Source organism: Capricornis sumatraensis, chromosome 16 (genome assembly GCF_032405125.1).
Source record: "Capricornis sumatraensis isolate serow.1 chromosome 16, serow.2, whole genome shotgun sequence".
Classification (NCBI taxonomy): domain Eukaryota; kingdom Metazoa; phylum Chordata; class Mammalia; order Artiodactyla; family Bovidae; genus Capricornis; species Capricornis sumatraensis.
In genome coordinates, this window is record NC_091084.1 from 8,464,216 (window position 1) to 8,488,734 (window position 24,519).

The window sequence follows — 24,519 nt, forward strand, 5'->3', positions numbered from 1 at the left end:
CATGGAGTATGTAAATCAAGTCATTATATTTATCTTAAACTTATATAGTACTGTGGACTTCCCTTGTGGCTCAGATGGTAAAGCGTCTGCATACAAGGCAGAAGACCCGGGTTTGATCCCTGGGTTGGGAAGGTCCTCTGGAGAAGGAAATGTCAATCCACTCCAGTACTCTTGCCTGGAAAATCCCATGGATAGAGGAGCGTGGTAGGCTACAGTCCATGGGGTCACAAAGAGTCGGACATGACTGAGCGACTTCACTCACTTATATAGTACTGTATGTCAAATATATTTCAGTAAAATTGGGGGGAAAAGAATCACAGTATGTATGATTTGTGCACAAATTCTAAGGGCAGTGAGAATAAAAAACAGTCCCTTCTCACGAGCTCACATACTAGCAAAAGAAACCAATAAACAAACCCCATAGTGAAACTACAGATAGCTTTACAGGAGAATTCTATGAAACATTTGGAGAAGAGCTAATGCCTATCCTTCCAAAACTCTTTCAAAAAATTGCAGAGGAAGGAACACTTCCAAACTCATTCTGAGACCACCATCACCCTGACACCAAAGCCAGACAAAGACAACACAAAAAAAGAAAACTACAGACCAGTATCACTGATGAACATAGATGCAAAAATCCTCAACAAAATTTTACCAAACAGAATTCAACAACACATTAAAAACCTCATACACCATGATCAAGTTGAGATGCATTCCAGGGATGCAAAGATTCTTCAATATACACAAATCAATCAATGTGATACACCATATTAACAAATTGAAAGATAGAAACCATATGATAATCTCAATAGATGCAGAAAAAGCCTTTGACAAAATTCAGCACCCATTTATGACTGAAACTCTTCAAAAAATGGGCATAGAAAGAACCTACCTCAACATAGTAAAGGCCATATATGATAAGCCTACAGCAAACATTATTCTAAATGGTGAAAAACTGAAAGCATTCCCCTTAAGATCAGGAACAAGACAAGGGTGTTCACTTTTACCACTATTATTCAACATAGTTCTGGAAGTCCTAGATACAGCAATAAGAGAAGAAAAAGAAATAAGAGGAATCCTGATCAGAAAAGAAGTAAAGCTCTCACTGTTTGCAGATGACATGATACTGTACATAGAAAACCCTAAAGATACTATCAGAAAATTACTAGAGCTAGTCAGTGAATCTAGCAAAGTCGCAGGATACAAAATCAATACATAGAAATCACTTGCATTTCTATATACTAACAGTGAAAAATCAGAAAGAGAAATTAAGGAATCAATCTCATTCACCATTGCAACAAAAACAATTAAATATCTAGGATTAAACTTACCTAAGGAGACAAAAGAACTATACAAAGAAAATGATAAGACACTGATGAAAGAAATCAGAGATGACATGAACAGATAAAGAGATATTTCACGTTCCTGGGTAGGAAGAATCAATATTGCGAAAATAACTATACTACCAAACACAATCTACAGATTCAATGCAATCCTTATCAAATTAACAATGGCATTTTTCACAGAACTAGAACAAAAAATTTCACATTTCATATGGAAACACAAAAGACCCCCAAATAGCCAAAGCAGTCTTGAGAAAGAATGGAGCTGGAGGAATCAAACTTCCTGACTTCAGATTATACTACAAAACTACAGTCATCAAGACAGTATAGTACTGGCACAAAAACAGAAATATAGACCAATGAAACAAGACAGAAAGCCCAGAAATAAACCCATTCACCTATGGGTACCTTATTTTTGACTAAGGAGGCAAGAATATACAATGCAGAAAAGACAGCCTCTTCAATAAATGGTGCTGGGAAAACTGGACAGGAACATGTGAAAGAATGAAATTAGAGCACTTCCTAACACCATACACAAAGATAAACTCAAAATGGATTAAAGACCTAAATATAAGAGAAACTATAAAACTCTTAGAGGAAAACATAGGCAGAACACTTGATGACATAAATCAAAGCAAGATCCTCTATGACCCACCTCCTAGAGTAATGGAAATAAAAACAAAAGTAAACAAGTGGGACCTCATTAAAATTAAACTTTTGCACAGCAAAGGAAACTATAAACTATAAGGTGAAAAGACAACCCTCAGAATGGAAGAAAATAAAAGCAAAGGAAACAACTGACAAAGGATTAATTTCCAAAATATATAAGCAGCTCATACAACTCAATACCAGAAAACAAACAACCCAATCAAAAAGTGGGAAAAAGACCTAAACAGACATTTCTCCAAAGAAGACACACAGATGGCTAACAAACACATGAAAAGATGCTCAACATCATGTATTATTAGAGAAATGTAAATCAAAACTTCAATGAGATATCCTTCATACCAGTCAGAATGGCCATCATCAAAAAGTCTACAAACAATAAATGCTGGAGAGGGTGTGGAAAAAAGGGAACCCTCTTGCATTGCTGGTGGAAATGTAAATTGATACAGCCACTATGGAAGACGGTATGGAGATTTCTTAAAAAACTAGGAATAAAGCTACCATAAGACCCAGCAATCCCACTCCTAGGCATATACCCTGAGGAAATCCAAATTGGAAAAGACACATGTATCCCATTTTTCCTTGCAGTGCTATTTACAATAGCTAGAACATGGAAGCAATCTAGATGTCCATCAACAGATGAATGGATAAAGAAGCTGTGGTACCTGTACATAATGGACTATTACTCAGCGATAAAAAGAAACATTTGAGTCAGTTCTAATGAGGTGGATGAACCTACAGCCTATTATACAGAGTGAAGTCAGTCAGAAAAAGAAAGATATTGTATACTAATGCACATATATGGAATCTAGAAAAATGGTACTGAAGAATTTATTTACAGGGCAGCAATGGACTTCCCTGGTAGCTCAGATGGTAAAGCGTTTGTCCACAATGCAGGAGACTTGGGTTCGATCCCTGGGTCGGGAAGATCCCCTGGAGAAGGAAATGGCAACCCACTCCAGTACTCTTGCCTGGGAAATTCCACGTACAGAGGAGCCTTGTAGGCTACAGTCCATGTGGTCGCAAAGAGTCGGACACGACTGAGCAACTTCACTCACTCACAATGGAGAAGCATACATAGAGAATAGACTTATGGACATAGGGAGAGGTGAGGAGAGGGTGAGATGTATGGAAAGAGTAACATGGAAACTTACATTCATATGTAAGATAGATAGCCAATGGGAATTTGCTCAGAAAACTCAAACAGGGGCTCTATATTAACCTAGAGGGGTGGATGGGGAGGGAGATGGAGGGAAGGCTCATAAGGGAGGGGATATATGTATACCTATGGCTGATTCATGTTGAGGTTTGAGAAAACAACAAAATCCTGTAAAGCAATGATCCTTCAATTAAAAAATGTTTTTTAAAAAAAGAAAAAAGAACTCCTAAGGTCTCTTTCAATTGATGGTAGTATGAGTTCTCCTTCCAACTCTTTCACTTACCAGCTATGAGACCTTGGGCAATATACTAAACCTCTCTAAATCACTGTTCTTTCATCTTTAAAAAACAAGAACGATATCTACTTAATATTTGTTGAGCACTCCAGGCATCTTACAGCATCAGCTCTTTAAATCCTCACTGCAATCCCATGAGAAACATCTCATGGGAGATGAGATGTTAATCTCATCACAGGACATGAGATAATATAGCAACAGGTATATTATCCCCATTCCACACAGATGCACTCAGAGGCACAGAGGTGTTAACTAATTTGTCCAAGATTATTCAGGTATAATTTGAACCCCAAACTTGCACTGTAAGTCCCTGTGTTATATACTGTTTTTAAGTTACAGTGATTCTCTAATGAGATAATGTCCACAGACACTTAGTACATGCAAGTTCAATACATGTCAATTATTAAGATTCTAATGTCCATATTTGTACCTTTTTAAAATGCTCTTTCCAAACTTGAAATCTAGAAAATAATTGCCTTGCTTCATCACTCAAAAAATAATTGCAAGTCCCATCTCCTACATAAGTATTTTTTTAACTGAGTTGATCGCTCTCTAAAACTTCGCTTTGATATCTAAAGGAGTGCAGAATTTGGTCCATGATTCTACACCAATGATTATGCCTTAGTACTTTATCAACAGTGGTAATTATGGAGGAAGAAATTCCCTCATATCCCAACCCTGCTCATAGAAAGTTATTCATTCACTCATTCAGTAAGGGCCTATTCTATGTCAGGCTCTGAGTTAGGTGCTAGACATGTATGGCAAACAAAACACATGGTTCCTTTTCTCATGGAAATTTTTACAATAAACATGACATTACACAAATAAATGTATAAATACAAATTGTGATTTCACTAAAAAAAAAAAAAAAGAGGACTTTGGAAAGACAGTTTCAGTTCAGTTCAGTTCCTCAGTTGTGAGACAGTTTAAGGGATATAATTTAGCTCTAAGAAGTAAGAGAAGGCCTCTCTGAAGAAGTAACATCTAAGCTAAAGACTTGAAGAATGAGTAGAAATTTTTCAGGGAAAGAGTGAATGAAAGAAAGAACAGTCCAGTCAAAGACCCTGAAGCAAAAGCGCCTGCCATGTTTAGAAACTGAAGAAAACCAAAGTAGCTGAGCAAGAAGAAAGTGGCAGAAAAAAACTGTACAGGGCCAGATGAGAATCTGATGACGAGCAGGTGTATTGTGCAACTTGGGAAAAAAAAAAAAAAAAACCTATTACTGTATTTGCACAGTACATACTCAGGAAATTGGACCTTGCCCATCTCTTCCTGACTAGAAGGGTGGGGATTGGCATATTTTTAAAAGAATGAGCAATCCTGACCTACTAATACTATTTCAAGGGTACTAGTGTTGCTTCTAGAACAGTGAATCCCTTAAACACCCATAGTTTTGCCTAGAACTTACACAGCAAACATCCACATTGTCTACTATCACATGCTAGCCATCAAAACAAGGTAAAGATGGTTGAATAACATTGCCTATGATCACAAAGGCATTTTACAGGCTAATAGTATCAAGTAATACAAGGAAATGAATAAAAATAATGGATGGAAGTTTAATGAGCATAATCTAAATAAGAAATTAAGCCCACTGCAAATTCTGAATTATAACACTTAGTATATATGGTATATTGAGGTTTAAATTATCTACTCAGTTATGGGAATTGTAAGGCCAGGTTGGGTGAGGGGTGAAGATGGAGGGAATCAAGTGAATGAATGAATGTCAAGCACCTAAAAACATGCTTGATGCCTGACATGGCATCTGCAAGTGAAACTACCATTATTATTATCTACAGTGACTAACAGGGTAATAACAAAATATCTGAATAAATAATTTGGGTATGTTAGCTATACATATACTACCAAAACGAGAAATGAACAAGACTTTCACAGTGGATATGGGAAAGTTCAAATACTAAGTGTAGCATGCAATAAGAACTAGATATAAACATAGCTGCTGTCACAAAGGGTATATACTACCTAAATGTTTATAAGGCTGAGTTGGACCATAAAGAAGGCTGAGGGCTGAAGACTTTACGCTTTCAAACTGTAGTGCTGGAGAAGACTCTTGAGAGTCCCTTGGACTGCAAGATCAAACCAGTCCATCCTAAAGGAAATCAACTCTGAATATTCACTGGAAGGACTGATGCTGAAGCTGAAGCTCCAATACTTTGGCGACCTGATGCAAAGACCCGATTCATTGGAAAAGACCCTGATGCTGGGAAAGAGTGAGGGCAAGAGGAGAAGGGGGCAATGGAGCATGAGCTGGTTGGATGGCATCACCAACTCAGTGGACATGAGTTTGAGCAAGCTGCAGGAGACAGTGAAGGACAGGTCAGCCTGCGGTGCTGCAGTCCACAGGATCGCAAAGAGCTGCACACGACTGAGCAACTGAACACAAATCATCTAAGCAGTAATCCAGCTGAATCAGCCTCGCACCCCTGCAGGACACTGTGGTTACCATGGGCTAGCCAACTAAGTATTTGAACAGAGGCAAAATCAGTGGCATCACATGCAGCCGCCCAGCAACAGCCTGAAGAGATGGAATCTCCCCTCTTACTTGGTTCCTAAGGTTTCTCTCTATGGAACTCTAGCAGCCATTTAGAACTAGTTTAGATGACTGGCTTTTGTTGTTTGTCTCTCCAGACTATTCCCAATTACAGCTTCACTTCTGGTTTTAAAGCCCTAAAAACTCTACAGGAAACAAAGGCTAGAGAATTATGAATTGGACACGCTGAGTACCAAAAAGTAATGCAAAGGAGGAAACCTTTCTGCACTGGCAGAGCAGAACAAATTGACTTACAAGCTGTTCATTCCAAACACTGCTAACCAGGGTACTTCTCAAATCCCAGAATTAATACCAAAGTGGTGAGAATAAAACTAGGGGCCTTTCCCGATAGCAGGACAGGCATGAGACTTCCTGAATGAATCAACAGACAAATGAATAAACAAATTTAATGGGAGGATATTTCATTTTAACTAAGACATCCTATAAAATCCTATAGATTAAAGCCAGCTGTGGTTGACTGCTGTGCTCTACAAGTATAAATGAAGAAGCATCTTACAGAAAGGGATCTAAAGCAGAGTTCAACATTCAAAAGATCTTAGAGAGGTACGGAAGGAGCATGGGAGTCAGTACACTATCTGATATCATAGAAATGAAGGTATCAAGAACAACAGTAATTTTGATTGCTTTATTAAAATGTTCCTCATAGAATTCTTTACAAAAACATTCCTAAAAAAGTCATTCAACAAATATCAAGACCTTCTATGTATAGGACAATGATGGAAAAAGCAAAGGAATCTGTGTTCCTGATCCTTAATACAACTCAAAAATATGTAAAATTCGGAAAGGTCAGTTCAAAAGCTTAAATTTTACATCACTTACAATTTCAATAATGCTGAAATTTTAATTTAGTATTGTGCTTATAGTGCTATCCTTATATTTTGTTCATAAGAACAAAAGCCCATCATTCCCTGCTATATAAATATTTATGTTCATATTTTAGAGATATATTTATATAAATATATTTATATAAAACAAAATCTTCTGAGTTGCAGATAAATAAAAAAATCTTAAAGAAACCAAAACACTATCAAAGTTAAAATTATAATACATTTCATCCATTAATTCTAGTCTAAGTTTAGACAGAGTTTTAGATCTTCTTCATGAAAGAAATGTACGAACTGTACCCTTGATTGTACCTCTACAAATAGGGCATTTTCTTAGAGAAGGGGCACAGTCTTTGCAAACTACGAGATGACCACAAGGAATAAACACTATGGACACTTCTTTGTCCATACACACTTTACATGTTCTTTCTTCTTGTAGTCTCCTCAATTGTTCTTCTATTGGTAAATCTAAGAAGAGAGAAAAAGTATTAATAAAAGGCAATTTGCTGCTTCTCCTCCAATGAAAAGCCAAGAAAATAAAAAACAATGTTTTCTTCTGGTTTAAATTATTAATATTTTACCTGAAACATTTTCTGTAGGAATGTATTTTATGTCTTGTTGCACTAAGGGAGCAAAAGCAAAAGCATTACTATTACAAATAAGGTTAACAATATTTAGTCACAGAATATGTATTTTTAAACTAACAGTTTGGACTCTGCCCAAACACTATAAATAATTTTCAAAATGTCAAGGCAATGAAAGCCTTCTATCTTTTTGTACAATTACTAGCTTACAAATTAGGTTAAATTATCTTCAGTAATCACAAATTATTAATACGAGCATATTTTCAATTGACCTAGAAAGTTTCAAAAGTAATTTTTCAGCACTCACCAAATAAACGCTTGTATAACATGGGATCAATTTCTTGTAGAGAGTTTTTGAATACGGTGGCTGCAAAATTTCCTTTCACTAAAATAGTATCAATCAGTTCTCTTGCTTGTAAAGATGTTTGTGTTTTCTGTTTAATAACATCATGTTCTTGTTCACTAATCACCCTGGCAGTTAGGAGACTATCCAGAATTGGAAGCACACCAGTCAAATGTTGAAAAAGTGCCATTCTATTCTTCCGGATTAATGACAGGTCATCTTTATAGAAAAGAACACAAACATAATCACATTCAAACTCTGCCCACAAACTTCCTTCTACATATACACATATAACTGAATGAAAACAACCATAATTCAGTATCAGTTAGCACAGAAGTTGATTGCTAGCTTGGCAGTACCAAAGTAGAAAATAACTCTATTTATAATAAGAACTAATGCTGAGCACTGTGGTAGGCACTTCATATGTATTAACTCATTTCATCTTTACAACAGCCCACCTCAGTCAGTAAAGAATCTGCCTGCAATGCAGGAGACCCTGGTTTGATTCCTGGGTCGGGAAGATCTGCTGGAGAAGGGATAAGCTACCCACTCCAGTATTCTTGGGCTTCTCTTGTGGCTCAGCTAGTAAAGAATCTGCTTGCAATGCAGGAGACCTGTATTCGATCCCTGGGTTGGGAAGATCCCCTGGAGAAGGGAATGGACACCCACTCCAGTATTCTGGCCTGAAGAATTCCACGGACTGTATGGAATTTCCATGGAGTTGCAAAGAGTCGGACATGACTGAGCGACTTTCACTTTCACTAGTGTCCTTATTGGAGAAGGCAGTGGCACCCCACTCCAGTACTCTTGCCTGGAAAATCCCATGGACAGAGGAGCCTGGTAGGCTGCAGTCCATGGGGTCGCTAAGAGTCAGACACGACTGAGCGACTTCACTTTCACTTTTCACTTTCATGCATTGGAGAAGAAAATGGCAACCCGCTCCAGTGTTCTTGCCTGGAGAATCCCAGGGACGGGGGAGCCTGGTGGGCTGCCGTCTATGGGGTCGCACAGAGTCAGACACGACTGAAGCGACTTAGCAGCAACAGCAGCAATGTCCTTATTTAGTGGATAAGAAAACAGAGGCACAATGAGGTAAATAAATTGCTAGAGTATATAAAACTAGGCAATTTGGTGTCATAATCTCTGCTTTCAACAATTCTGCAATACTGTTAATCTTTAACCTAAATAAACCTTAGAGCCAAATGAAATTGAAATTTCAATCCAATCTAGTCCAAGTGGGAAAGGCAAAATCAAGAGAATTAAAATGACAGATTTTTTTCTTAAATTATCAGTCACCCATAAAACTTAAAATTCCATTTAATTATTATTTCCCCAAATTATACATGGTATCATCATTAGTTCAATATTTTATAACAATGGGGAAAAGGCACTAACAACATTTTGAAAAAGAAATCCTACTTGTCAAACCTTCCTGTGCTATAGGATCACTATATTCTCCTTAAAAATCTAGATTTTGTATCTACTAGTAAAATATTTTATACTTGAAACTCTGCAATTGCATTATCTTTATGGAATATGACTTATGAATCTAGGTTTGTTAATTAACTATCATATAGTTTTACCATGATCCATTAAGCTTTACTATAAAATAAAAAGAGAAATTGAGTTGTCTAAAGAAGGATTATTTGAGTGGAGATGACTGATAGATTTTAGAAACTCTGACTCTATCAAATAGGACACATAAATAAAACCATTTAACAAGGAATATCATTTAACTAGTGCCTAGTCAGATGGTCCAGGCTCAAGATACACATTTTGAAGAGGATCGAAGCTCTGAAAATAAGTGAGAAAACGAACAGAACCGTGTCTGGGTAAAAAGTCAATGTTCCACACATACCTGCTGAACAAATGAACAATCAAGGCTCAGCAATTTAAAGAGCAGTTGGAACAAAGAAATTTGAAGTAGATTACAGCAGAGGGATGGAAGAATCAGAATTTACTATATTGTTAAGTAATTCATCATTAAGAAGTAGTTATATATTAGAAAATTAAAATATAATTTTATATTGAATTATATTTATTTTAAAGTTTTTTATTTTTCTAATTACATTTTACTTAAACTAATAAGTTCTCTGAAATTCTTAAGACTTCCAGAATTAGACTGCTACTGACTGAGGAAAATAGTCTCACTTCAAAGTCATAGGCTATATTATAGCTTATAAGAAAGTAAAGACTTGAATATACCTTTTATTCTTTTATTCTGGAAAAAAATATCCTAAGTTGCCTCTGTAAGTGCACATTTGTAAAGAAATCACCCACCTACCATTCTCGGAAACTAGAAATTAATTACTAACACAAATGTAAGAATTTTCACTGTTATTTAAAAAATATTTCTTGGGCACAGACTGTGCAGACACATGAAAGTTATACCATTCGTTGACTTGGAGTTATCTCTGGAAATTGTTGATTTTTTTTTTAAGGAAAATAAGCATTTTATAGCTGGATGGCTTTAGACTTCATAGAGTTTTTAAACAGTTGTGGAGATGAGTGTTCTCTTCTTTGAGCAGTTGTTCACTGACAACCAGTGATAAGAATGTGACAACTAGAGAAGGACATGCAGTCTTATCTCCCCTTTAAAATGAAAAAGAACTTGGCAAGGCTGGGCAAACTTGGACTATACTACTGCTGTACTGGTGACATGTACAACTGAATAAGTAAGTCACACTTTGGTAAATAGAGGATGCTGTATCACCATGATACAGCATGGTATGTCTGTCTGGGTTGGCCAGGGGTAGATTTACCCAGGAATGGAGTGGACAATCTCACAGTCAACTATCCTGGGAGGAAAGAGGTCTCAGAGGGCCATGAACCAGGGCAGGGGTGCAAACCTTTCTCATTCTGGGCTTTGTGGGTATTTGTGGGACTCCTGACAAATCTGTACACAGGTCAAGAAGCAACAGTTAGAACTGGACATGGAACAACAGATTGGATCCAAACTGGGAAAGGAGTACATCAAGGCTGTATATTGTCACCCTGCTTATTTAACTTATATGCAGAGTAAATCATGAGGAATGCTGGGCTGGAGGAAGCACAAGCTGGAATCAAGATTGCCAGGAGAAATATCAATAACCTCAGATATGCAGATGACACCACCCTTATGGCAGAAAGTGAAGAGGAACTCAAAAGCCTCTTGATGAAAGTGAGAGGAGAGTGAAAAAGTTAGCTTAAAGCTCAACATTCAGAAAACTAAGATCATGACATCTGGTCCCATCACTTCATGGCAAATAGATGGGGAAACAATAGAAACAGTGACAGACTTAATTTTGGGGGGCTCTAAAATCACTGCAGATGGTGATTGCAGCCATGAAATTAAAAGACACTTGCTCCTTGGAAGAAAAGCTATGACCAACCTAGCCAGCATACTAAAAAGCTGACATTACTTTGCCAACAAAGGTCCGTCTAGTCAAACCTAGGGTTTTTCCAGTCATCATGTAGGGATGTGAGAGTTGGATTATAAAGAAAGCTGAGCACCAAAGACTTGATGCTTTTGAACTGTGGTGTTGGAGAAGACTCTTGAGAGTCCCTTGGACAGCAGGGAGATCCAACGAGTCCATCCTAAAGGAAATCAGTCCTGAATATTCATTGGAAGGACTGATGCTGAAGCTGAAACTCCAATCCTTTGGCCACCTGATGCGAAGGACTCATTTGAAAGGACCCTGATGCTGGGAAAGATTGAAGGTGGGAGAAGGGGACGACAGAGGAAGAGATGGGTGGATGGCATCACTGACTCAATGGAATTGAGTTTGAGTAAGCTCTGGAAGCTGGTGATGGACAGGGAAGCCTGGCATGCTGGAGTCCATGGGGTCGCAAAGAATCAGACATGACAGAGTGACTGAATGAACTGAACTGAGCCTTGCTTGGGACTTTTCCTAGTCATTTGTGTAAACTGGTCAGAGCTACACAGAGATCAATCAGGAGCTAGGCAGAGAGATTCATGAGGATGGGTTTAGGGGCACCAAAAGAGCACACATACAGTTATAGCTATCAACTGCCATGTGTGATATAATGTCCTTCCATGATCCCTAAATCTTCGGTAAGAGCTTAAGAGTTGTATTCTGTTTTCAGCTGTGTTGAAAGGACTCTTGGATCTGGTCCATGCTTGAGAAAGAGTGGCCAAGGAGGGATCAACATTTCTCTCTGTCCAGAGTGATGGACACTCTGTCAAAGTGATGATGGAAGCAGAGCAACCAGATGAGAATGAACATGCTGAGAGGAGAGAGTTTTTTGAAGAGCAACAGAGCAGAGCTAACAAGAAGACATGGCTAGCATGGAAGGTCACAGGCAACTTGTCTTGAGAGAATGTGAAACAGTATTCTAGCACTCTTTTAAATAACAGAAAGACACTTCAAAGGGGAACTCAGATCTTCTGTGGGCAAACAGGAAACTTAATGATAACTTGCATATTACTTTACAGTCACAGGTTGAGAAACACTGTTATGCTACTATTAATAGTTGTCCCTGATCCCACCCCAATTTACAGTGAAGAGGACAGAGTAACTAGTCCGGGATAAAAAATGTGCCGTGGGCTTCCCTGGTGGTCCAGTGGTTAAGAATCCATCTTGCAATGCAGAGGACACTGGTTCAATCCCTGGTCTGGGAAGACTGAACGTGCCAAGAAGCAATTAAGCCTGTACACCACAACAACTAAGCATGCGCTCTAAAGCTTGAGAGCCGCAACTGCGGAAGCTCGAGCGCCAGAGTCCATGCTCCACAATTGGAGAAGGCATTGCAACAAGAAGCCGGGCACCACAACTAGAGAAAGCCCACGTGCAGCAAGGAAGACCCAGTGCAGCCAAAAATTTTTAAAAAGACAAAACATTCTTTTTAATGTGCCATGAATAATTATATACACAATCAATTATTCAGAGTAAAAACAGAAATTAAGCAAAGGCAGGAAAATTTGCTTTCACTCAATATATACAATTTCAATTTACTAATAAGCAATCAAATATAGTTTACTGTGAAGAAAGTTTTCAGAATTCAAACGTAGAAGACTGAACATAAAATCCAATTGGATTAATGAGTATATTTTCAATAACATATACAGTGGCATCCTTATGGAAATAGAGACTGTAAATAAATATGTGTACCTGATTCTTTTTCCTCAGTTGCTCTTTCTTTCTCCTCTTCCCTTATTTCATCTTCTGCATTAAGTAAATCTAATACAAGATCACTGATGGTTTTATAATTCTCTCCAGTCATTAGGATTTTACTCTGAACTGTCTGCTTTACCAGCCTTCTACTAAAGCCCATTTCCAAAGCAGCTTTAACCACAGGTGTATTCATCATGACTGAATCTTCTGAATGGTTTTCTCCAGGTCCAAAATGAATAACTATATGAAATAACGAATTTAACACATTATGAGAGAGTCTGTATATTTTCTAAATTGTGATTTATTACAATATCAAAAATATAAGGCCCAGAAAATATGCAGGTACTATTTTTGTACTACCTTTCGTAAATTTAAAATAATGATATACATGTTCAGTCACTAAAATAGGAACACGGAACGTTGTATTCAGATACAAAATATGCATTATCTAGCACAACTATAAGTGGGAGAAAGAAATAGAATGTTGGTGCTGGTGGATCATCCCAACCAGCACTGAGATTCCTTTTTCCCCAAGTTGAATGAACAAATGAGCTTTCTAAATTAAATATGTTTTATATAATTTTGAAATAGGCCAATTGTCATCACTCATCTCTATTACTGCAGTGGCCTTCTACAACACTGTTCTTATCTATTTTATTCTCAATACTGTAATCAGAATGACTTTTTAAAAACACAAATCTGAATTTCCATAAATTCCATCAATTCCTTTGCCTTTAAGGTAACATTCAATTGTGCCTTATGAGATCTTACGCAATCTGGACCCTAACCCCTTCAGCCTCACTACTTGCCACTTACTCAATTGTCTTCTACCCCAGAAGTCACAAACTGACAGCTGCTGGTTCAAATTCTGCCTATTGTCCTGACTACTGTTAAGCCAGCCTGCTTCATTGATTCACCTGTTCACAAATCCTACTTCTATCCATACAAAAGTTTGTTCAGTTCTTCTAATATGCCTGTTCTCCTTTGTCACTTATGTCTTTCACGTGCTGTTCTCTCTGCCGAGAATATTCTTTTCTTCCATTTGTTATTTGGTTAACTTTTACTCTTGTTTGCTTCTGTGCTAAGACAATACTTCTTCTGGAAAGGCTTTTCTGATTCTCCAAGTCTGGGCTAATGTCCCATATGTGCTCTCCGAGCCCACTTTATTTTCTGCACCATTATCCTATCTGCGCATTTTCCTGTATCTTTTAGACTAGCAGCTCATGAGAACAGGTGTTACATTTATTCTGTTCTTTGTTTCTCAGAATAGCAGAAGCGCAACAAATATTTATTGAATTTAACACTAGATAATGGAGAAGGGCTTATTCAAATATTGGCTCTATCACCTTTTAGGTTAAGGTGATAGGTTACTTAACCTCTCTGAGCCTCCAAGTCCTTACTGAAAAAAATGGGAATATTATTTTCTACTCTCTCCATTTCATAGAAATAATATGTATGCAATCTAATGTCATAGCGCATCTGTTCCCACACTGGTCTGACAACTGGATGTATGCAGTTTGTTAAAACTAGAGACAGTCAAGCCCCACTTTTAGATACTATGATTCAATTCAGTGGGGTTAAAGTGAGACTAGAAATCTATATTTTTTGGAGTTCCTCAGGCAATTATGATATGTACTAAGGTTTGAAAAATATCAAGTGTATCTAAAAATTCATTGTAAATTATAAATAATAACATAAATGTATATTATGTAATTATCAGCTTTCAATCGTAACAGTAGCAAATGATTCTAATATTTAAATGTAGCAATTATTAGTATACATACTTGGTGACTCTGCATTTTCATCTTCTGGATTGTTTGAAGTAGATAACAGCTACAAAAAAATGTACATAAATTAAAATGTAAATTTTATCTTATTCATTGCAATAAAAATTAATCAAGAGACCTGTTCAATTTATTGCAAACTGACTTGTTTATTGGCAACATGGTTTTTTATGTCAAAAGTAGAATTTTATTTACATTCAACAGCAATTCTGTAGGCCATAAACTAGTAACACTTTCTTCACATGTGTGCATGTATTAACAAATAAAACTCATTTTCATTAAGGCACAAAAAGGGTTATACCTTATCAGTGATCTATAAAACAATCATTGTTTAACTATTATCCCAAGAATCTTCCATTTTCTGGGTGTTTCTTTGGGATAAGCTGGATCTAACATTAATTCCATTGACCATGGCTAGGAAGTGTTTGACCCTCAAGCTGTTCTATAAGTTCTTACTTGCTTTTCTGGGAAGATTGGAAAGAGCAATACAATTATCTTTCTCAAATCCTTTTAAGAAAAATTTATACAGTGTAGCTTATCATCATGGTGACATAGAGTATAACTTAACTGCTACTACCTAGTCAATTGTTTTCCTCAAGTAGTTCAATTTATTACAACTTTATTATAGAGTAATATTCAGAAACATAACTTAAATATTATTTTTCAGAAGGTTTCTCATTTTGCATCTGCTGTTATCCAAAGAATAGCACTCTCTACTATTTATTGACTATGCCAAAGCCTTTGACTGTGTGGATCACAATAAACTGCGGAAAATTCTGAAGGAGATGGGAATATCAGACCACCTGGCCTGCCTCTTGAGAAATGTGTATGCAGGTCAGGAAGCAACAGTTAGAAATGGACACAGAACAACAGACTGGTTCCAAATTGGGAAAGGAGTACGTCAAGGCTGCATATTGTCACCCTCCTTATTTAACTTATATGCAGCGTACATCATGAGAAGCGCTGAGCTGGAGGAAGCACAAGCTGGAATCAAGACTGCCAGGAGAAATATCAATAACCTCAGATATGCAGATGATACCACCCTTATGGCAGAAAGTGAATAAGAACTGAAGATGAAAGTGAAAGAGGAGAGTGAAAAAGTTGAGTTAAAGCTCAACATTCAGAAAACTAAGATTATGGCATCCGGTCCCATCACTTCATGGCAAATAGATGGCGAAACAGTGGAAATAGTGACAGACTTTATTTTTCTGGGCTCCAAAATCACTGCAGATGGTGATTGCAGTCATGAAATTAAAAGACGCTTACTCCTTGGAAGGAAAGTTATGACCAACCTAGACAGCATATTAAAAAGCAAAGACATCACTTTGTCAACAAAGGTCAGTCTAGTCAAGGCTATGGTTTTTCCAATAGTCATGTATGGATGTGAGAGTTGGACTATAAAGAAAGCTGAGCATCGCAGAATTGATGCTTTTGAACTGTGGTGTTGGAGATGACTCTTGAGAGTTCCCTGGACTGCAAGGATATCCAACCAGTCCATCCTAAAGGAGATCAGTCCTGGGTGTTCATTGGAAGGACTGATGTTGAAGCTGAAACTCCAATGCTTTGGCCACCTGATGCGAAGAGCTGACTCATTTGAAAAGACCCTGATCTGGGAAAGATTGAGGGCAGGAGGAGAAGGGGACGACAGAAGATGAGATGGTTGGATGGCATCACCGACTCAGTGGACATGGGTTTGGGTAAACTCCGGGAGTTGGTGATGGACTGGGAGGCCTGGTATGCTGTGGTTCATGGGGTCGCAAAGAGTTGGACACGACTGAGCAACTGAACTGAACTGAGCATTCTCTAAGATCATGCTGGGTGTTGAAAAAAGAAAGTATATTTTTAAAGTGATTCTTGTCTTTTCACTAATATTTACTCTCTGTAATTATCAGAAAGTCAATTGAACAAATGATTTTAAAAAACTGTCCCTTACCTGTTCAAGTAGATGAGGGTAACTGGCTTGAACCCGACTAATGAACTCTTGTCCTTTAATTTGTATTAAGTATTCACATCTAAAATGTAAACAAAATTAAATCTGGTTATTTATATTTAAACAAATTTAAATCTGGTTATTTTAATCTGGCCATTTGTAGCCTGGTAAATATTTCAAATGAACATAAGCATAGTTATAACTACTTGACTATTCATTTAGCATATAGGAACTGGTAAGAGATGCAAGATATCATCAAGAGGAAGGCTGTAATTAGTAATCAGCCAAGGCTGAGGCAGGCAGAGGTCATGAGGCTCTCAAGTCTACTGAGAAAAGCAAGGCTGTCTCCACTCCAAGTTCCCAGCTGCTCTCTTTAACTGTTCTAAGATTCCTAAAAACACTCTGAACACTAATAACAAGGAGACAAGGTAGAAAGTTCCCTAATAAATGATACTGTTCATACATAAGGTATGTATGTATGTATGTATGTATGTATGTATGTTTAAAAGCTGAAAATACACAAACAGAAAGAATTAGGAAGATGAGCACATTTTCTAGTACGTCAGACATTTATAAGTTTGGCAGTTGCTAGATAATATATATCCACTGTCAAATTTAAGAACAAAATTCAAAGCAAAATTATCAGTTCTTTATATACTCACAAAATTACCACAATAGAAAGCTAGCAGCATTTTTTAAAAATGTCTATGTTTTTTAAAGGTATTCTTTTTAATCTTCATAATTTTTGAAATCTGAAATATTTGGGGAGTGCAAAGATGTTACAAGGGAAGACCAGTATTAAAAACATATAATGTAAACATTTAGTAATCAACATTAACAAATATAAGGAGTGTTGACCATGAAAAATATAATTAAAGGCTACCTGATTTTAATTTTAAAAGGAACGAAAAGAAGCATGGAATAATCGAAAGACATGACAGCAAAATGCTATGCAGTGACCAAAACAGATGAAATGGATCTATAATTACCCTGATGACTCTGTTTCATATTGCAATCAGCCTGGTACTTCTGATCTCCTTCATCCATCTCTTTTTTTCTTTTTAGCCAAAGCACTTATTATATTCCAACATGCTATATAACTTATTTATTAAGCTTGTATTAATTGTGTGATCGGTCCTGCTATAAGTTTAGCATATGAGACCAGGAGTTTTGATTTTGTTCAACCAAGTATATTAAACATCTACAACAATGCCTGGTAATAGGTAATTAATATTATTGAGTGTTGAATAAATGGAAATATGTTCAAGACATAATGCTGACTGAAAAGTTTCAAAATAGTACATATTTCTACTTTATATAAAATTTTATACATTTGAGATGTCTCTGGAGGGATGTTCATGAAAATGGTTAACTGTGGTCATCTTTAGGTGGTGAGATTTCTTGACATTTAACTTTTTTCTCTCTGTACTTTCCTATACTGTGTGACTTGGGTTTATAATGAGCATGTTATTTTAATATATACATATTTATATTAATTACACACACAAAGAAATCCTGAACTATTTATCTTAAATTTCCACCAAAACGTTTTAAGCAGTTATTTTTCTAAGTAAGCCTCCCTAAATTTATTCACAAATGTATTTTTGAAACAAAGGCAGACTAAAGTAACAGTTGATTAAGTTACACACATAAAACTCATCTTACACACATGTGCATAGAAAATCTCAAAACAATTACCGTGGAAACCACTTGGCATGTTCCACCCATGGATCATCTCCAGATTCCCAACACCTCAGTCCACCATCACAGCAAAAGCATTTCACATCATCACTGTGACCTAAAATTAATTTTGGACCAAAACTTATGAATCCATATAATTTTACCACTAAAATGTATAAGATAAACATGTTGAATATTTTTTTAATTATCAGATTAAGCTTCTTACCCACATAATAAAAACCTGCGCTTGCAAGCTGCTCAGGATGAACTGGAACACTAGAGGGCCAGCTGCAGAACGTTTTAATGCGGGCTGCATATGTCTGCATGCTCAGATTAGAAGCAGTGTACCTTGAAGTACCTTGGAGCTGATTTCCTAAAAACGGACAGCTGGGGAAATGTCTCAGGTGTTCTGACATAGCATCATCCTTCGGTTCCCAATTGCTCAATGTTCCACCACAGGCAAAGCAAGCCACTCTGTCTCCAGGTCCTATGTAGTAAAAGCCTGCTTTTGCCAGGTCTGTTGGTGACAGAAAAGTCAACGGCCACATCTGGAAGGTAAGTAATCTGGCTTTTTCTGTATTCATTGCACAAGGGTAGGAACTTATCCTCAAGGCAGAAAAATCTTGATTTGGTCCAGAGTTTAAAAGATTTGATGGAAAGCTTGAATAAGAGCCACTGAAGTAGCCACTGTTTTCCAAACTGGGAAGTAGTGAATGCGTGGAATTTGTTAATGAAGAAGGAAAAGTAGGCTGAGAAGAGGCTCCTGAAACGTTAATTGAATTTAGATTCTGAACAAAGCTACAGCTAGGATACAACTTTTTATGCTTCTCAATAGGATTGTCTCCTTGTTTCCAGTTATCCAGCATCAGTCCACAACAGAAGCATTTGACCTTGTCATTCACACCAGTGTAATAAAAACCAGCACGAGCAAGACTCCTTTCTGAGACAGGAACACCGGCAGGGAAAGCTGAATATGTTGACATTCGGTAGAGCTCACATGAAAAGTCATACTTCAGTTCAAACATGTTGGCACTCTTCATCAAATTTGATAAGAATACACTATTTTCTACTATGTTCATAATGAAATGGATGGGGAGGAAAAGGGACTAGTCTTTCTCTGGGGAGGTAGTTTTGTGCATGACTTTTGATTTTTAGTCATTTTAATACTAGGCTGAACACTTAGAACAGGAAATCTTTCTCTTTTTTTCTTCTATGAATTTAGGATTACAGCATGGCAAGATTCTAAACCCTATACTGATACATTTTAAGGGACAATTATGTACAACTTGCACCTCTGCATACTCTTGATATATACAAAGTAAACATGATGCTACACAGTACCTTGTGATGAAAATTAAAACCTTCATAAAAATGTACAATGCATTAGGTCATCAAGATGCCATTTTGTGTCAGGTGTCTCCACAGGAAGGTCACCTTCTCCACTAGTATGCTTCAGTGACATTCAAGTCAGCCTGAAGATAAAATGTCTCACATAGTTTGTTCTGGCAGAAAGCTATGCTGCATAAGTGTCCCATATACACAAAAATATTCAAACTATACTTATTCTGCTTTTTTTAAATTGTGAAATTTTGGAGCCAAGGGAAAGAAAGTGTAAAACCTACCTAAGAATGGATTATTATATTTCACTGATTCTAAGGCGCATGTTTCAATATCTCTATTATGGAGAGGTATCTTACAATCAATGGCATATCACATTTTAATTAACAGGATTTTTATTTCTAGGAGGTACATAAAATAATGGCATGCTTTACAAATGATGACATCTTATATTCAGTGAAATACAGTATATCCTAAATCTTGCTCAAATTAATTAATTTTTCTTCCTACAACCATTTTAATAGGGAGAAGAAAACAATCCAAAATTTTCTTCCAGATGAAGAACTTAAGTAGTAACAGAATTGGCTCACAGATCTTAAGACCTGGTTTCAAGATTTAATTACTTCCATAGATAGGTACCTGACTGCCAAGTCATAGTGATGCCTCTAGAGCTTAGCAAATTAAACATTCCATTTCAAATAAACTATCAGAGATGAGTATATTTGCTCATTTGATCTCTTAGGCTCAGCTGCATGCTGTTGAAAGCCAACATCAAATCTCCTGATAATGAATTTATTTTTAAAAACAGTCAAAAATCAGAGTGCTGAGTCTCCAAGCTAAGATGGATAATAAATTTTAAACAAACAAACAAAAAATAGACAGATTAAAAAAATTTGGTTTTGGTCAGAAACTATTTCACAGATAGCATACCTTGAACCAGAATTTATCTTGACAAAACATAATAAATTTACTTTGTCACAATCCACTTCTTTTGAACAACAGAGACCTCAAAATTCAGAATTTCTCAATTAAAACTAGCTACCAGTAGGAAGGACTACATCAATAGTATCAGTAATAACCAATAAACAAGTCATCATGGTTCTTCTAGAAGTGATTTGCAAGCATGTTTCCTGGGTCTCATATATATTGAGGCTTTTTACTGCAGACTTCAATGCTTTCTTTCCAGGTGGCATCAGAAACAGCAGTGATTATTTCCCTCAAAGGTGAATTATTCTGTTTAACTTCAGTATTCCTTTCATTAGTCAATAATTTTACACATTGTTATAAAATGTGTAATATTATTTGTGTTATTTTAAAATATAAAACTCTTGGTGTTATTTCGTGTGGTGTTACCACTATCTCTGTGTTTCTTTCTGAAGTCTGTTCATTTACCAAAAAGTAACCATCCACCCATCACTCTCATTCTAATTATTCTCAGAGATAACAACCCATTTGAACAAACTAAATTTTTGACTTTCAAAATATCAATAGGCTTAGAAATGGTTAATTTATTTACCAATCATCACGTTTATCTTTCATACTTACTCTTATTTTGTTGTACCTATCAAAAAGTTTTGGTTTTGACATTTCTTTGTCACTGAAGAAATCTTTTAACATGCCAAAGGTTTTATATGCATATTTCTCTAACTTAGCAGAAGGCTGAATATTAATTCTTTGTTCTAGATAACTGTCATTCATTTTTAAATCTTTACCAAACACAGGTACAAGTTTTTCTATTCTACACAGCAGCCAGTACGAAACTGCCTGGCCAACTCTGAAAAAAAGTACTTCAACAATTTGTCTCGACTACAATCATTTCTTTATATCCACAAGTCAAATTCAGAATCAAACCTATTATTACTGTGTAATTGTACCTCTTATAACTAGATTATATTTTTTAAATTAACATTCTTTGTATATAAAAACTCCAGTTATCTACTTTGTTTATTCATGCACAAAACTACCTCCCTCAGATCAGACTAAGTCCCTTTTAAGAGTTTTAGGCCTCCATTTTCAGATGTTTTGATTTATAGAAAAAACTGAAAAAAAAATCTAGAAGTAGAACAGTTCCTCTCTTTTGTAAAACCTGTTTAAAAAAAAAAAAAAGACAGTTTTAAAAGTCAAATAATTCATAGATGTTACACCATGATCACTTTGTAAGCATTTTTTCCAAAGCAGAGCAATAGTATTTACTGAACGTCTACCATATACAAGTTGGTGTGCTAGCCACTGTAGAGGCCAAAAAATCCCAGACGAAAACCAGAGGCCTCAGATTGGTGGCCAGCAGAGGTATTATGGCTGGCTTGCACAGAATTAGACTCCAGCATTTCATTAACTTTTTAAACTTTTTACTTTGAAATTAACTTATAAAGAGAGAAAATTCGTAAACATAAAGAGTTTTCACATATCTTGCACTCAACTTCCTCCAAATTAGCATCTTATAAAACCATAGTACAACTACAGAAACCAGGAAATTAACACTGAAACAGTGCTATTAATTAATCTGTATGCCTCATTTGAATTCCACCAGCCTTCCAAGTAAGATTTTTCCTGGAAAAATATCACTGTATTTTTTCAATGTTTTAGTTAATTACCAACACTTTTTGTAAGTAAGAGATTTCCAGACTTCCCCAGTGGTCAAGACTCCACACTTCCACTAAATGGGGCAAGGGTTCAGTCCCTGGACAGGGAATTAAGATCCTCCATGTTACGTGGAGGGGCCAAAAAAAAAAAGTAAAAGATTTCCCAGGACATTCTAGATCCCAATGCTCTTATAAAAATATCAAAAGATCTCACTATGCCAGGCATATATTTCTGGATGGCAACAATAAGCTAGTGCCAAGCCATGGCTGCACCCTTTTGGGAGGGTTCATGCTCTCCCATTTGGCACTCTGATACAGAGATTCTTTTCCTTTATAGTTTATTACAAATGAGTATAGTTTCCTGTGCTATACAGGAGGCCCGTGTTGATTTTATATATACAGAGAGAGTAGTGTGTATATGTCAATCCTATCTTCCTAATTTACCCCTCCCCCTTCTTCCTTTTTGGTAGTGGTAAGTTTGTTTTCTATGCCTGGGGAAAACCACTCTCAATATGAGTAACACCAATGGCTTCTTTCCCAAAACCAGTGGAATTTTTCACACCTGCCACTGGGGCCCACTTCCTCTAACAAATGTTCTAGTTCCTTGGCTTCTCTCTCGGAATTCCTCTTTCCTTTCTAGTGGTTACTTCTCAGATTGGCTCATCCCCAATCATGCCTCTTCTCACTCTTCACTTCTAGTGGGCAACCTCCCTGATGCCAGGGATATTGGATATGTCTTTCTCTTGGACACTTAGCACATCCAAGTCTCTGATACTGGATGTTAAGTGTGCCTTTTGTCTCTAGCTCAGTCTGTAAAGAATCAGCTTGCAATGCAGGAGACCCGGGTTCCATTCCTGGGTCAGGAAGATCCCCTGGAGAAAGAAATGGCAACCCATTCCAGTATTCTTGCCTGGAGAATCCCATGGATAGAAGACCCTGCCAGGTTACAGTCCACGGGGTCGCAAGAGTCGGACACGACTTAGCAACTAAATCATCACCCCCTAGTCTGCAGTCTCCTTCACAGAACTGTGCAGCAGCTCTGTATCAATCCTCCTAGCCCCACATCCATCCCATCTGGCAAACAATGAAGACAGTAAGAGTTTCTGTTGAGAAGTCAATGTCAGCAAACTTGACTGAGCCCCTCAAGGACCGCAGCACCCTCATTTGCATGGTATTAAGGACATCAATTTTACATTAATGACTACAAAGTCTGCTAGGTGATGGTTTAGTACAGGCTTTGGAGTCAGACATCTTGGGTTTCCAATACTCATCAGTGTGCCCGTACCAGAGGTGTGACCTCGGGCAAGTAAACCTCCCTGGGCCCAGAGTTTTCTCATTGTCAGTGGAGATAAATATGGCAACTGCTTCGTAGGACTGTGAAACACCTGAAAGACACATGTGAAGTCTTTTGAGATAGCCTTTGAGTAGACTAGGTCTTAGAAACACCTAATGTTGGCAAAAAATAATGACAAAGTTAATATTACTCTTAGTTTGCTAAGTCGCTTCAGTCGTGTCCGACTGTGTGTGACCCCATGGACAGCAGCCCACCAGGCTCCTCTGTCCACAGGATTCTCCAGGCAAGAATACTGGAGTAGGGTGCCATTTCCTTTAGCATCAGGTAAATATCTCCAGCACTTTAATAACTAGATTAAGAGCACTACAGGATTTCCAGGCCGATTATCAGGAAAACACCAAAAATCTCTTTCCGCCACCACTTGGGAACACTCTACCATCTGTTCATTAACGAAAGACTCTGCTGCTGCTAAGTCACTTCAGTCGTGTCCAACTCTGTGCGACCCCATAGACGGCAGCCCACCAGGCTCCCCCGTCCCTGGGACTCTCCAGGCAAGAACACTGGAGTGGGTTGCCATTTCCTTCTCCAATGCATGAAAGTGAAAAGTGAAAGGGAGTTGCTCGGTCGCGTCCGACTCTTCGCGATCCCATGGACTGCAGCCTACCAGGCTCCTCCATCCATGGGATTTTCCAGACAAGAGTACTGGAGTGGAGTGCCATTGCCTTTTCCATGAAAGACTCTACTAAGTCCTTACTATGGCCAAGCCATCTGGCACCGGCGGAGGCCAGTGATACCTCTTGGGCTTAGTCGCTCAGTCCAGTCGGCTCTGTGCGACCCCATGGGCTGTGGCCCGCCAGGCTCCTCTGTCCAGGGGATTCTCCAGGTGAGAACTCGGGAGTGGGTCGCCATGTCCTCCTGCAGTGATACCTTTCGGCCATCCATTAAACCAACTGTCAAACACCCCCCCTTCCACTGACTCACGGCAAAAGGAAAACAGGAACTGCACACCTG

The 24,519-nt window shown here is 37.5% G+C and overlaps 1 protein-coding gene across 2 annotated transcripts; it reads right to left on the reverse strand.

The window, feature by feature from the left end:
• Window positions 1–6,687: 6,687 nt before the first annotated feature.
• BIRC3 (baculoviral IAP repeat containing 3) lies at window positions 6,688–20,267 on the reverse strand. Of its 2 annotated transcripts, none has more exons than XM_068988400.1 (8): window positions 18,521–20,267; window positions 18,313–18,412; window positions 16,618–16,696; window positions 14,685–14,733; window positions 12,898–13,140; window positions 7,751–8,005; window positions 7,441–7,482; window positions 6,688–7,327 (listed from the first exon to the last, which is right to left on the reverse strand). In XM_068988400.1, the coding sequence occupies exons 1-8, from the start codon at window positions 19,371–19,373 to the stop codon at window positions 7,134–7,136; spliced, it is 1,815 nt and encodes a 604-aa protein (XP_068844501.1). In that variant the 5' UTR covers window positions 19,374–20,267; the 3' UTR covers window positions 6,688–7,133. The 2 variants fall into 2 exon arrangements, with proteins under 2 accessions (XP_068844501.1, XP_068844502.1); XM_068988401.1 differs by having other exon boundaries at window positions 18,313–18,405; window positions 18,514–20,267.
• Window positions 20,268–24,519: the final 4,252 nt, after the last annotated feature.

Bases quoted from the DNA above. Each gene is read 5' to 3' on its own strand.
- BIRC3 (XM_068988400.1), bottom strand. From the start codon at position 19,373: ATGAACATAGTAGAAAATAGTGTATTCTTATCAAATTTGATGAAGAGT. The intron at 16,697-18,312 runs GTAATTGTTTTG...TTTACATTTTAG, and splicing joins CATGCCAAGTGGTTTCCACG to ATGTGAATACTTAATACAAA. The intron at 8,006-12,897 runs GTACACATATTT...TTTTCTATAAAG, and splicing joins AACTGAGGAAAAAGAATCAG to ATGACCTGTCATTAATCCGG.